The following is a 15,628-nucleotide window of genomic DNA, read 5'->3' as shown; positions in this document are numbered from 1 at the left end:
GTTTATGACATCAAAAGGCGATATCGTTGTTTCTCTTTTTTTTTTCTTTGCTTCCCAGTAGGGCAGCGACAGGCGTCAGTGCCATGGCGTAGAGATCCTGAGCCATTGTTGTTTTTTCGTCAGGCCGGCGACCGCTGGCTGTCGTAATGCCTTCCATGCAAGGATCAATTGAGCGCAATTGGTGCCCAGTCTTCCGAGATGTTCTCCGCCATCGGGCCGCTAGTGGTCACGTGTTCGCCGGGACGCCTTCATGCAGACGATATTTGTAGCTGACGATGTTTGTAGCAGATGGTGCCATGGCTCTGGGTTTTGCAGCCACTTTGCGCGCTTTAATTTGCTTCTCCGCATTCTCGCTGCAGGGCGCTTCTGTCGCTCTTTGCGCTCCGAGATTTCGAGCAGCTGGATGATCGTTTTGCCAACTTTTCCTGTGCCTGCATCCGTGAAGTGGTTGTTGTTTTTTACACAAGATTCAACCTGATTCATCTTATGTTTCCTGTGTAAAACTGTTGGCCGACACGAGTTCACGGTGAATGTTTAACGTTACAAGTCAAAGCTCGTGTTGTACTATAGGGGCAGCATCCGCTTTCTCTTCAATTCGGTGTCTGCGAATACGTCGGTGGATTTTGTATTTTATCCCTGTGGGGTTCTCGAAGATTGGCCGTCTGTTTCCGGCGATTGCCTTCTGCTTCTGCGCCGTCTGGTCTGGATAACTCAGCTTTGGGTGATCCGTTGTCGGCTGCTATACGGCGGACGTCTGCTCCCAGACGTCACGCATTATTGTCATGCCCTGCGTGTGCGAGGGGGTGGGGGATGGTATGAATTTCTTTTTGTGTGCTTGATGAGGTCACTGTCACGTCAGAGGAGGGGAGTAGGCGGTGGTTGGAGGGGGTTGATGGCGCGAAACATTTTGAAAAGGGCCCGTCTCGCTCGCGAGACCGTGCGCGAGACTGCGGCGTCGGCGCGTGATGCGGCGGCTGCCAAACAAGCAAATGCGCGTCTGGAAAAGCTGCGGCGGCCGGCGGCGGCACGCATCAAACAAACACAAATCAGCCGCTCTTTCTCCCTCTCTGCTGCGTCTGTATCCGTAGTTGAGGCCCCGTCCGCTGACCGTCGGCGCGGCGCTGCTGTAGCGCGCCCGACGCTGGCCGCTTCCTTCCCGCCGGCGCAGACGGGTTCGCAGACGACAGGGCGTGAAGCAGACGACGGGAAGGGGTGAGGAGCAGCGCGGCCGTCTGGTCCGTCTGGCTCGCGGTTGGTTGTTGGCTGGACAACGGCTGGTGGTGACGACGGCAGCTGGTGATTTGTTGCGTGCAGTGGGCTGGTGTCGTTTGTTTGGGCACTTCGTGGTCAAGCTTTTGAAAACCGCATCTGGCACAGGTAGAGCCGGACGCTACGCGCAGTCCGTTGTTATCTAACGGCGTCGGCAGCGAGATTCTTTATTGGAGTGGCTCGGCTTTCGACGGGAGAGCTGCTGCTCAACGGAGACTGCTCGTTCGCAGGTTTGAATTTCGAAGGGAGACGACGTTCCATTCGTTGCTAACGGGGTTCGGCGCGAAACAAGCCGCCGACAGAAAATCGGCAAGCGGAGGATCCCACCAGCCACCATAGGAAAAAGCGGAAGACGCCTACAAGTGGGGGAAGCCGGACAACGGTGCCGAAGACGGACCGCTGCGGTAACTGCTACACTGCGGACGTATAGCAGACGACGCAGCTGGAGCAGACGACGCGGAGGCGCCTACTGTTTGAAACGAAGGAACAAAAAAACAAAAAAGCATTTAAAGATGGCGGAAGCAGTACCTCTGTAACGGAACGCCTCGCTTCGATTGTGTTTTCGGCGACGCAGAAAGAAACGACGATCAGCGTTCACCGGCGACTGAATCGAGAGTTGAAAAATATGCTACAGGAGACGAAGCGGAGCCTGAAGTAGGTGTGACCAATTTGGCAGCGCCGAAAACGATATTCCGTGGACGTGTAATTCGGCGCCCGTGTGTCGTCGCTTTTTATGTATCTCGCGAACGGTGTGGAGAAGGAGCGCTTGACAACTGTCGGTCACGTATCGGGAACCAGCGCCATTTGTTTAGAACGGCCAACGCGTACGGTAAAGTGAACAAAACAAAAAATATTGGGAGAACAAGCACCGCTGTCGAACTGACACTCTTACCTTACCTTTGTTTCCCTCGCGAACTGTTTTGAGAACAGTGTTGTGTGCTTATTGAGGTCACAGTCGGACAATTTTTCGAAAAAAATCTCTCGAAGACGTCTTGATGCCGGCCGGATTCATGATGGATATATCCCGCCATTCCTCATCGAGCGAGCTCGGTAAGTACTTTTTTTTTTAATTTACATCGTTGTGTGTAAGTTGACATCATGGGTGCCCCATATCCTAACGCGTGTACCACCCGTCCAAAATCTTTCTTTAGGAAAAGAAGCCATCCAAACCGCGCGCTATGTATGGGAGTGATGACTCCAATGGCGCCGACTTCTCTGTCAGCTTTTGCGACGTGTGGACTCTCGTTGCGATCTTCGTAATCGCCGCGTCGTCTGCCGTAGTCACGTTATTATAATCAGGCGTGCCCACCCCCCCCCCCCCCCTAACTCTTTTAACGACGTCACAGTCCAGGGATTGCCGGGCAAGTGACGAGCTCAAATCACGCGATATCTCGTTCACATTTTCCTGAAAATCTTCGGCAAGGTCTCGTTCCGCGTTAGCTGCGTCATGGGTTTAGTAGTTGCGCAGCCTTCACTATGCATACGGTTGCCAGCGTCTAACGCTAACGTCACGTTTTAAACGGCTCGCTTCCGGGTGCCTTCTGGCTTTTCCCGAGTCGCATGCCCCAAGCACGTACGTCGCGATTTGAATACGAGCTGCCACAGTGATGACGCAGCGTATTGCCAAATCCGGCTCGCATATACTTTAACAGTATACTCGCGATTACTATAAGCTCACGCGATCTAATCGATGAATTACAATGTGAAATCAACTCGGGACATGTTGGGATACGGCGCGGTTCGTCCAAACCGTCGTCGCTTGCGCGCTTATCTCTGCGTCACGGATTCCGCGATAAGTTTATCGATAAAAAAATCTTGACAGTGTCGTGCACATATGCATGGGCAGTTCGCCCGCCCCCGCTGACGCGTGTCGGATAAAAAAAAAAGTGAGACCGCCATCTTGGTTGAGGAGTAATGGTTGACAGAAACGGCTTTTGGTTAGAGAAGAAAGTAAAAAAAAAATAACCAAATGGTGACCACCAACCAGACGGCTGCCTTGCCCGCACGCGCAGTAGAGAGCGTGCGCAGTTCAGCTGCGCAGGTGCGTAGCAGAGGGTTAGCAGACGCAGAGGGCGAGGGCGAGCCAGACGATGTAAATAGCTACAAACGAAAACGCTCGTGTAAAGATTTTTTTTTCTTCTCTCTTCGTTGATTCGTAGCTCGCTACCATGACAGCGAGAGAGAGAGAAAGGCTTTTACTGTGCACTGTGCTTTGTCGTCTCTGCAACACTGCTCGCGCGGGCACCATGTCGACGAACCTTTAGCGGTTTGCCCGACTGCGCCTGCAGGACTGCATCGATATCCGAGTAAAACGAGTCGTACATACTTTTATTAGTCCGTGTTCTAACTAGAGAACGTCGTCTTCGCGACATATTTTTTTCCACCCCACATTTTCCTGGAAGCCCGCGCGACTTCGCGGCTGTCGCCTGTCTTTTGTGCGGTGGAGCAGACGTCGAGCAGACGCGTATATATGTCTGCTTCGTTCTCGTCGTCTGCTACAGATTGTCTGTCCAGTCTTATTTAATATACGTATGTATGTATGCGTGGATTGTCGCTTCGAACGCGCCTCTCAGTTTTGAACGCGTGCGCTGATAAACGTTCCGCGCGGTTGGCCGCCATTTTGGCGCGCTTTTGCAACGGTCTTCCGCCCGTAAGCGCGGAAAGCGCTATTCGAGTTGGCGTCACTTGGCGCCCGATTTTGGACTCTATTCGCGTATGCATTTAGGATTTACTGCGACGGCGCTTAAAGGGTCTGAATTTCGGTTTGCATGCCGTGAGACCGTCCGTCCTTACCCTGACGTCAACGTGGACACCGCCATCTTGGAAATACGTTTCTTTTTTTCTTCTTTGCACATGCGCCAGTAAAGGAGAACACTTATTGCTTCTTGTGGGCTCCGAAATGCCTCAAAGAGATATACACCACGGCTCTCTGGATTGGGCGTATCGCTTAAAACGCCGCGCAGTCTTTGTTCGACATTTTTCGTAAATTCATCATCGTTATTACGTAGACTTGGCAAAGGGTACGTTGCGCGACTTGGGTACGATGCGCAGTTTTCGTAATTTAACGTGTGTAAAGCGAAGTGGATAGCGTATGGCGCACGCGCAGCTGACGACAAACGCTAACGCAAGGCTATATGCGTGCCCTATTCTAATACGGCCTATTACTATCCGCAGCCCTGTCAGATCGCACTAGGCCTATCACTTTGAGTCTCTTCTTGGGCTGCCTTTGTGTTCCTCTCCAAGTTTCGGCACCATATATGTCAGCGGCTGCACAATGCAGTCGTTGTGATTAAAATTTATGGGGTTTCACGTGCCGAAACCGCGGTATGATAATGAGGCACGCGGTAGTGGAGGGCTCCGGATTAAGTTCTACAATCCACTGTTCTTTAACGTGCACTGATACCCACAGTGCGCGGGCCAATAGCATTTCGCCTCCATCGAGCCCGCGGCCGTCGGGTCAGCAGCCGAGCACCGTAACTATACTGTATACCACCACTTCGGACACATTGTAGTCTTTCTACACTGCTCATTGACAGCCTTTAATTTAATGACAGCAAAAAAAGTATACAATTGCTGCATACTGCCAGTTTCAACGTACGGGGATGAAACAAGGACAACAATGCAACTGGAGAAAAGGTTGAGGACCACGCAGCGTGCATTGGAACGAAAAATGATAGGAATAACATGAGGAGATCGGAGTATGGCAGAATGGGTCAGGGAACAAACATGGCTTGCAGATAGTTATCATGCGAAAGAAGTGGACATGGGCTGGCCACGTAATGTGTACAGACAACCGGTGTGCAGTAACAGCACCAGAAAGGTTACCAAGGGATGGGGTCGAGGAACGCATGAGAGTTAGATAAGTTACGAAATTAAGAAGTTCGAAGGGATAAAATGGAACAAGATCGTGCAGGATAGGGTAAACCGGAGAGCATTATGGGAGAGCACTCGTCCTGCAGTGGACCGAAACAGGCGGATAATGATGATGAGTGACAGCCGCATTTGCCCTTCGTGATTTTTTGATTGGCTGCCTGCCAAATGCGCTGCAACTCATCCTTAACGTTAATCCCGTTCATGTTTTCATCAACGCCTCCTCTATCTGCATGCCTGGAATGCCGCTCTCTTTTTCATATCCTGCCGGAACTAAAACCCCTCCGTGCGTTTCCCAAAAGCGGCAGCAGACGCGATGGAGGGGCTTTAGCCGGAACCGATCGCGGAGTCCAGTCTCCTGCCGCGTGTTGCGACCATGCGAGCGCTCGCCACCGCACCGCTTAGTCGTGTGGCATGCATCGGTATACCGCATATGCTCGGAGGCAGCTGCGAGAGCCGGGCGTGTTTACACGAAAACGTCGCGAGAGGCGCTGGCCACGGTACCAAAAAAAAAAAAAAAATGGCGAAGCTTGCACTAAGTCGCGCAAGGCTCGAAACAGCGAAACTGGACAATTGTGAAATCTAATCTGGTTGCTAGTCCTGGACTATAGGGACCCACCCTTGCTGCTCCCTTATCTCTTATTTGTTGAATAAAGTTTTTCAATCAATCAGTATCTAGGTTGTTGCTTGGCTTTAGGTTAGTCACGACACGGATGTCCAAAACTCCCGAACCGAGCGTTCGCACCTCTCATATAGATCTACGGGCACGTCGTCGTTGGCGTATAGGGCTTCCATCGCACCGGCCTCTTCTCGCAGCCGCCGTTGCCTTTCCCGTTCCCTAGTGCGGCAGGTTCACACTAGTCGTGCCAAGTCTTTCTATCTTTTTGTCTTTATTCCCATTATTTCTCTCAATCTTTCTCTTTCTATAGCTTTCTCTCTCTCTTAGTGTACCAGTGGTGAGTAGTGGTATTTGCCCAATTTCTGTGCCACATACCGTTCACGATGATGATAGTGTTCTGATAGGCCGCACAAATTACGGGCAGCTTCGCTTTTAAAATAAGGGGAGAACAGGCGAAGGAAAGGCAGCGCGTTCGCGGCTCACGTTGCGGGCATTGAGTTGTAGAGGCTACGCGAGATGATGACACTAACGAATAGGACTCGGACGAGTAGAGAGGCACCATACTCGTCCTGTTCGCCAGTATCATGTCACCTTCAGCGTGACATGGCATTCCTGACAGGCAACTTGCGAAAGCCGGTTTTTCAAGGCATCCAGGAAGCGCGAGCAAGCCAGATGACCATTATTGTTATGTGGCAGAAATACTCCCCAAGTGCTCGATCTTTTTTAACACGAAAGTGTTTTATGCCGGGGTCCACCAAGTACATCCGTCACGGATATGACGTTGATAAAATGGACGCCAACGGGTGAGAAAGAAAAAAACCAAGAAAAATATACCCCGCTGGGAATCGAACCCACGACGTTGCGGCCGCGACGGCAAGCGCCCGACGCGCTACCGAGTAAGCTAACTCGGGAGATGACACGGCGCGAACGCGCCTTATACCTTTCGCACATTCTCTTTCGCGGCGGGCGGAGCGGGGCGGTGCCGCCGTCTGTGAGGTGTGAAAAGAAGTAATGCTTCACGATCGACACTTACTAGCGCTTCCTCCGAGATTGCACGCGATATCGGAGGTAATGGTTAAAGCCTCTCGATACCAGAGAGGTAGACTGGCCGCGCTGCCGTCGCCGAGGCACCATTGACGCAGTTACGTTCTTTGCCTTTGGATTCGCGTTAGCGTGCGTCGGCTCATCGGAGTAGTGCAGCTTCCACGTGCACCAACGGGATTTCTCTGCCGCCGACTGCTTCAATTGCGAGAGAACCGACTAACAAAACTGCTGCAATACGCGTTGCAGAAAGGACGCGATTTCCACGGGCGAATGTCGTGCCCTGGTGGAGCGAAAGCAGCGCCTGCGAGACAGAGGCCAGCGGGACGCACGCGTTTGCTGCTCAGGCTACGAACCTCTACCTCCCGTGTTGCTGAAGCGCAGTGTGTGTTATGTATGCATGAGCACAGGCGTCGGCTACCCGTTACTAGAAAGCGCACACCGTGCCGTTTCTCTCCTTAATTGACGACGCTTTGAAGAAGCGCATACCGGGTACCAGTGTTGATTATGAGCTTGTTGATATCATCTTTACGCGGGATTCACGATTCGCTATGTCCAAATATCACATCGTCAGCTACCACAACGGTTTAATAATGACCATGGGCGTTAGTCGTCGCGATAGAGACATGCTGTCGACATGGGTGCATCCACGTCAAATGGTGCTATACACTCTAAGAACTAAGAGAGTGCTGGGCACTCTCTTTGGGAGAGTATATTCTTGTCCCATATTTAACTCTCTTTTCCAGAGTAAATCACCTCTTCTTGAGGCAGGGTATAGTAATGCCCCCCGAAAGGATTATAGTACTCCACCTCAACAGAGTAACGTAACTCTTGCCGAAGCAGAGTAGCGGGACCCCTCCGAAAGGAGTAGTAGTACACTTCAAGAAAGAAATAGCAGAACTCGGGCCAAATAGGGCCTTAAAATTGCATTTGAGAATTTATTCAAGCGCAGATCGTAATGATGACATAATAACGAGCACTGCGACAAAAAAAAAAAAAAAAAAGACATGAGAAAAAAAAAAAAACACGCGCAAGTGAGGTTCGAACCAGCGACCCTTAGATTGCGAGTCCGACGCGCTACCACAACGCCACGCTCGGAGACGACGAACACGTCCTTTTTCTTTCATGTTGTCACTGATTGCACTGACCATATCGGTGATCTGGCTTCGTTTTTTTGTTTAGAAACGCCGGTTTGAGTATCTCCGTACGTGCGACAACCAAACACAAGTTAGTTCATTTGTTTGTTTTGTGCTTCCCGGTATCAGAACGTCAAACCGGCCCGTTTCTCAGCAAACAAGATTAGCGTAACCGAGGATATGTGCGGCATTCGCATTGACCAGCTAAGCGGTTAGTCATTTCTGTGTAGATAACGCTGTACTTCTGAACTGCACATTGAACACTTCAGTTTTCGTCACGCCCTTGGAGATATTTTCGGTCATTATTATTCACGTTCCGCGACTACAGCCGTAATAGCGCACTCTAGCCGTACGGACCATTTAGCTTAGGGCAGTGTACTCCGCGCGCGACGTTCAAGCGAAAAACGTGGATACTGAAATACGAAGAACTTAAAAACCTTTCTAATGTAGTTTCGATCGTCGACCGACTCGATGAGGTTATATTCGCTTATTTAACTGCACAAATCCAAGGCTAAAAACGCGGATATTAGGCTTTATTCCAGTGCCTTCCTGTACACTGAAAAGCACTGGGAGGCGCTGGATTCCAGTGCATTCCAGTACACTGAAAAGCACTGGGAGGCGCTGGAAACGCTGCTTTTTTTATTAATTGTCTCCATCCCCGCGACGAATGCAGTGTGCTCTGTACTGTATATGCGTGTGCTTAATAATGAGTGGTCATCGCTCGCGGTATGCCGGCACATCGACATATATATATGAGGAGCAGGAGTATAACTGCGTTCTACCCTGTCATGCCAGAAGAGTATACGGGCATTCCACTCTCTCAGATTGAGGTAGAGTATAAGCACATTTCACTCTCTCCTTTCGTACAGAGTGAACGTGCATTTCACTCTATGCGATGCTTTGCGAGAGTAAGAGAACGCTCTGAAGAGTAACTCGGCTTTCTTACTCTTGCGATACGCTTACCAGTTTTTAGAGTGTAGCTGCCAAACACGAATAGACATTGTACAACCTCTCATATATCACTACACAATAAGCACTACTTCTGTGAAGACACGTTTAACTTTCGTGTTATACCGATTCCTATGACGGAGGGATCAGCCATGTTTTTTCCTTTTTGTGATAATCGATTCTTTTTTTTTTCTTAAAATGTATGATACACTCTAAGAAAAAAAAGAATCGCGACGCGCACGCCATTCGGGACCGAGAAGGGCTGGGACCGTGCCCTCTTAAGAAGTGTGACTCTTTTATACACGTGAGAGTCACATGTCTAGCGTTCCCCTTAGAGAGGCACGTTGACTCTTTTTTTCTTTTTAGGAGAGCCAATGTGCCGAAAAGAGAGTCAGTGTGACTCTCTAAAGAGAGTGGTACACTTACGACTCTCACATGTGTAAAAGAAACGTCACAGTACACATTTTTTTTTTTCTTCGAGTGTGGTTGTAACGCGAGGAAAGTACGCGAGGTAGAGATGAGGATTGTAGTTGTGTGGCAAAAACACTCCCCAAATACTCGATTTTTTTTCTATAGAGTGTAAGCGTAGACAGCTGGGATAGTTGGTTTTTGTTTTAGTTATAGCTACAGGATGCGTTGGTTTTCGTGATCCTGGTTTCTTGTGGCCATAGACATTCTATTTATTTTATTTATTGAAAATACCTCAAGTACTCTGTACGTAGGGTTTTACATGAGGGGTGGGAGAAACAAACAAGTTAGTTCATATTTACAAAGTGTGACTCAACGGAATTCTTGAAATTGGCATGATTGACGTGAAGGACGATGCCTGCGGGAAGATTGTTCCAGTCGATGGCAGTCTTGACAAAAAAATGATTGCAGATGCGTGGCGGTGAGGGCACGGGGAGGGTATACGGCTTTATCATGGCTGATGCGTTGAGAGATGCGATGAGCTGGATTGAGGAGAGAACAGTTACGCAAAACTCTCTAGACTCTATAGCGAAAATGATGTAATCCCTGAGTGCCAATATAGGTTGTCATTTATACCTTAACCTTCCTCACATTAATACATTCTTGAGGCTTCTCTCGCGCTTTGTCTGCGGTGTCGCCGTGGGCTGAAGGAAAACGAAACTTTAGAATCGTCCAACAAACGATGGTATTCGAACTCTCGAACGCGTCTTCCGCGGAGGCAGTGTGAAAGTGAGGGAGGCGGACGCTGCGATTTGCAGCTCCGAGTCGCGCGGAGTTTTGTTGTGCGTCCCGTGGACTCCGAGAGCGGTGTCGTCCGTCCCCGTATTTCTGAGGCCACGTCAGGCAATGCTGTGTTGAGCAATGATGGATTTGTGCGCACCGCGAAGGGATCGTTCCGCAGTTTTCTTTTCCATTATGCGCTTATACACTCCAAGAAGAGTCCTTTGACTCTTTCTTTGTGAGTCCTGGCTTGGCAGGACTCGCAAAGAAAGAAACTATATATATACATGACTCTCACAAAGAAAGAGTGCATGTATATGAATCTCTTTAAAGAGACACGTGAACTGTGTCTTGAGGTCAATATACTCTCCTCGGAGACTCGTGGGACCCAACAGAGAGTCAACGTGACTCCTTAAAGAGAATCATATACATGACAAGCCAGGACTCACGAAGAAAGAGTAACCGTAGTATTTTTTTTTTCGTGAGAGATTAAGAAAAATAGGAATGTCGCAGCTAGGATCTTATCCTAATTTCGATGGTGGTGATGGAGATCAGTGTGAACATTATAGTCATTTGGGCAAATGTGTGGTTCGGAAAAGCGCACTTGCGAGGTACTTGCGGTTTGTTTCGAAGTGTAAGGCGCGACGACGACAGCGTACAAAAGGGAGAGTCACCAACACACACACACATGATCGTGTGTACACGAGTCTCCCTTTTGTCCGTTGTCGTCAGCGCGCTTTACACTTCAAAATAGGCTCAACAACCAACTCGCCCAGTCTGCCATTCGTATACTTGTCGGTTGGTGGGTCTGTGGGTTTTGACTTCCGAAGCGACTTTGGATAATTTAGACCACTTGAATTTCTTTCACGTGCACCGACATCGCACAGTACACGCGCCCTCCGGCATTTAGTCTCCATCGAAACGCGACTGCGGGATCGAACCCGCTTATTTCGGATTAGCAGCTAAACACCGTGTACCAGGCCGCCGCGGCGGCTCCGAACAGCTGTGTCGTCACTATAGAACGTTTCTGCGTCTTTATCGAATTGAGGAACGACGCGGGCTAGAGATTCTGCTCATGATTAAAGGGGTGCCGACACCTGTTTACGAAGCCGAGTTTACTACGCCGTACAGATCTGCTGTTTACGGAAACTGCTATGAGCAAGTGCGAAGCTCAGTAAGTGGTGATAAGATACTACTTCATTTTCACATTAGAGTCAGTCTTCGCATGGCGCACCTACTGACATCGACGCTATCGTTGCGTCAGGCTACAGCACCGGTTCTGGTGACTCCGAGCTCCAGCGAAATTTAATAATGAAAATTTCACCTTTGGTTTCTCGTCTATTAACACATGATGGTGCAATTAACGACATTAGAATTCTCAGTGTACAATTTGTCAACCTAAACCGTTTCATTGTTTCACTTTTAGTGTCTCTTTAACGCCTTCCACGCCGACGGTCGCTTTTCGTGTTTGATGAGGCAGCTAAGGCTTTCGCCTTGAAAGAAAAAAATACAGTCGAAGGCAGCAGATGACAGGGCGGTGTGATGGCATTAAAGGGGCAGTAACAGAAGTCAATTTAGATAGATCGGCAAAATTGTCATTCCAGAACTACACGCATTATGCCATAGTTTCGTGATAAGTTAGTTATCTATCAGAAAAGAAAAATGAGGTCAAAGTCTCATTTTTAGTGGCAGGAGCAACGAGTGACCGAATTGTTTCTCATCCCAGAAATTCCGGAAGAGAAACTTACTTCCGGTTTCCGAAAATTCATAAATGATCTTGTAAAAAAATGAAGCTGGTACGAAATCGATGATTCTCATTAAGTTAACAGTTATATTTTATACACATGATATCGGAACAGAAGTTTGCTTAATATAAAGTGCCAATTAACCGTCCGAATAATTATTGAAGTTTAGTGTCATGAGTTCATTGAAAGAGTAGACAGTTTTTTTTTCCTCGTGAGCAGTTGGGGTCGTTGCGACACCTGGCGGAGCAGATCTCAACTACGCGCTTCTTTGTACGTGGCCTGTGAGATCATGGCAGCGCGACGAAACTCAAAGTTAACCCAAGCAATACACCAAGGCACTTGGGAACGCAGACGTGCGATGGCCACTACCACACACCTAAGTCAGGGATTAGGGGTACTTGCTTGGGCCAGTTGGTATCTATTCATTAAGTACTTGCTTGGGCCAGTTGGTATTTGTCCATTGTTAAGTACTTGCTCGGGCTAATTGGTACCTATTCATTAAGTACTTCCTCGGGCTAATTGGTATCTATTCATTAAGTACTTGCTCGGGCTAATTGGTACCTATTCATTAAGTACTTGCTCGGGCCAGTTCGTATCTGTCCATTGTTAAGTGCTTGCTTGGGCCAGTTGGTATCTATTCATTGTTAAGTACTTGCTCGGGCCATTTGGTATCTGTCCATTGTTAAGTACTTGCTCGGGCCAGTTGGTGTCTATTTATTGTTAAGTACTTGCTTGGGCCATTTGGTATCTGTCAATTGTTAAGTACTTGCTTGGGCCAGTTGGTGTCTATTTATTGTTGAGTAGTTGCTCGGGCCACTCGGTATCTATTCATTGTTAAGTACTTGCTTGGGCCAGTTGGTGTCTATTCATTGTTGAGTACTTACATGGGCCAATTGCTGTCTATTCATTGTTAATCAGATGACACGCGAAATCATTGAGGCGTCCGAGATCATTCGCCTGGGGGATGACTGCGTCAGTATGGCTTCTTTGGGACTAACGCAGAAGGAAATAACGTATCTGGATTCGTAATGCAGGGATGCGCGATAGGTGCTTGTTTCCTCGGCATGAGTGGTTATCCGTATTGCACTATTTATAATTTTCGTAAATCATTTTTTTTTGTAAATGTTATGGGTTTGTATGTAATGATATGAAACGCGATTGTATTAAAGCATCATGTGTCCGTCCAGTAAATTCAGTTCAAAGTTTGCGCTTGTGTTCGTGGGGTTCAGTCTTCGTCTTCCAAGCGGTGCACAATAACGTAGGCGAAATGGTAGAGGACCGTGTGCTTAGATTTAGGTGCACGTTAAAGAACCCTAGGTGGTCGAAATTTCCGGAGCCCTTCACATACGGCGGCCCTCATAATCATATCGTGGTTTTGTGGCTTAAAACCCCAACAGTTGTTATAGACAGCAATACGAATCATTCTAGGCCTCAAACCCCGCTATAAACGAGATAATCCTTAGCGTTTCCTTGTGGTACTTCAAACTAAATATTCCAGGGCACGAGAAGGTGAAATCACAACAGAACAAAATTAGTTTGAAACAAGCCAGGTCTGCGTTCACATTTATTTGAAGTATGTGACCGCATTTTCAACCAAAGTTTTAGTGTTACAACCACATTTATTTCAAAAAAAAAAAAAAAACGTGGTTTTCACACTAAGTGCAGTGAATAATTATATTGCTTTTTGTGTTACCTTTCCAGTTTTGAGCTTCGTGCAAACCAAATATTTCTTTGTTATAACCGTTATTTCTTTGTTATTCTTTGTTAATATTTCTTTGTTATTCCCATTATCCCAGCGGCTCTCGCGTTCGGTTCGGTTACGCAAATGATAAAATGCCATTCAGACGAACCGTGGTCAACCGAAGTTCTCATTTAGTTCGCTGTAAGCGATAATTCGCTATGTCAGTCTTCGTTATTATACGAGATTCAGCTGTATTAAATCTGAGTCAGTGCAATAGTTAGCAATAATTTCTTGTTCCCCCCGTTCCGTTTCGTTCTATTTCTATATACTTGCTGTGGGGAAGCTAAGGAAACGACGGAGCGTGTTTGACTTGAATGTGGCGCCATCTATACCCGGTTGCATGTTTGGGCGCTATTGTGCATGAAGCCTTGTGAGTTGTTTGTTCCTTCGCCTTGGTCCCGTCCGCGACAGAAACACATCCGCGATAGAAATAAGTAAGATACGGTCGGAGCATTAGTGGCGGAAAAGCAGGGATAAAGGACAAAAATGAACAGCCGGATTAAATATGGTCATTCTGCCTAAGGGGCAGGGAGTTTGGCTGCAAATTTATGGTGGTTGTTTGTTTTTTTCTACAGAAAGAGAGCTTTAGTTCCATTAAACGAGACATTAGACCGAAATTAAATAATAATAATAATAATCAATCAATCATTTATTTATTTAACGTGCCCAGGAACAACCGTAAGGTCTTTGTGCAGGCGCACGCAAAAAAAAACAATAAAAATAAACTATACAATACAGACAGTCTTCACAAATAAAAAGAGCAAATACACGTAGACAAAGAGAAATGAACACAAAAGGGGAGGAGTAAAATAAGACAACACGAGAAATATTGAAGGGGAATGAAAAATTAGATTGCATATATACAACTATGCGGAAAGACGGAGAAGGGAAGACTTTGTACATTGTGCCATACTATGTCAAAACAGTACAAAGCTCGGATAAAAACAATGATTGTGGACTATGAAAAATGTCAAGATCAAGAAAATTAACATTGTAGAGACTTTGTATTCTGTGAACGGTAGAGTGTTGGAAGAAGCAGGCGGGTACATGAAACGGTCTGTTCTCTCTGGTTAACTTACGCGGAATTCGAAAATTAACACAATTGAGAAGTACAGGGCAGGATATGGTACCGTGGACTAGCTTGTAAAGAAACAAGAGATCAGAACGATTTCGTCGGCAGTGAAGTGATGGCAATGATAATAATTCAGCAGTATTTGAACGAGATTTTTTAGCAAAGCGATGGTTATATATGCTAAGGAATTTTTTCTGGACTCGTTCAATGGTGTTACCGCTGGATTGAGCAATGCCATTCCATATCACGGACGCATACTCCAGTTGAGGAAGACATAGCGCGGTGTACAATTTTCGGAAGGGCATAGGAGAACGGAATTCTCTAGACAATCTGCAAACACAGCCTAGGGTGCGAAGACCCCGCAAAGCAACACGCTTAGCGTGAGCAGAAAAGTTTAACGTGCTATCAACAACAACACCAAGATCACTGATCTCATAAACCTTGCATAAGGACACAGAATTGACAGAGTATTGGAATGACACGCTAGATGTTTTGCGAGTCATAGACATGAATTTTGTCTTCGAGGCATTCAGAGAAAGGTTATTAGCGTTGCACCATTCGGAAAAAGAGCGCAAATCTGACTGCAGCAAGCGACAGTCGTTAACTGAATGAATTTCCTTAAAAATCTTGATGTCATCGGCATACAAGAGGAAAGAAGAATTACGAATGGCAAAAGAAACATCATTAACGTAAATTAAAAATAGGAGTGGGCCTAATACTGACCCTTGAGGGACCCCACTGGTCACTTTATACAAAGAAGATGATTGGCCATTTACCGCTACATAACAATATCTATTGAGCAGATAGCTCTGCAGGAGATTCACAACCGACAAGTCAACATCAAATTGCGCAAGTTTATCCATAATCAGTGTGTGGCTGACTACGTCAAAAGCCTTGCTCAGGTCACAGTAGATTACGTCAACCTGTCCTCTCCGAGAAATAGGTGTGGAGATCTGCGTCATGAAACTAGCAAGATTTGTGGTAGTTGAGCGGCCAGCG

At 47.4% G+C, this 15,628-nt stretch overlaps 1 protein-coding gene across 3 annotated transcripts in view; it reads left to right on the top strand.

Moving 5' to 3' along the window:
• The first annotated feature begins 1,162 nt into the window (after positions 1-1,162).
• Positions 1,163-15,628, top strand: part of LOC119405343 (transcriptional activator protein Pur-beta) — a 119,923-nt gene continuing 105,457 nt past the window's right edge. For 2 of the 3 annotated variants that reach the window (XM_037672177.2, XM_049419260.1), the window contains exon 1: positions 1,164-2,319. In XM_037672177.2, the coding sequence (XP_037528105.2) occupies positions 2,265-2,319 (55 nt within the window). In that variant the 5' untranslated portion in view covers positions 1,164-2,264. Of the gene's footprint in view, positions 2,320-15,628 lie in introns of all 3 variants that reach the window. The other variant, XM_049419261.1, reaches the window with a different exon arrangement.

Source organism: Rhipicephalus sanguineus, chromosome 9 (assembly GCF_013339695.2).
Source record: "Rhipicephalus sanguineus isolate Rsan-2018 chromosome 9, BIME_Rsan_1.4, whole genome shotgun sequence".
Taxonomy (NCBI): domain Eukaryota; kingdom Metazoa; phylum Arthropoda; class Arachnida; order Ixodida; family Ixodidae; genus Rhipicephalus; species Rhipicephalus sanguineus.
This window is presented reverse-complemented; position numbering and strand designations above follow the sequence as displayed.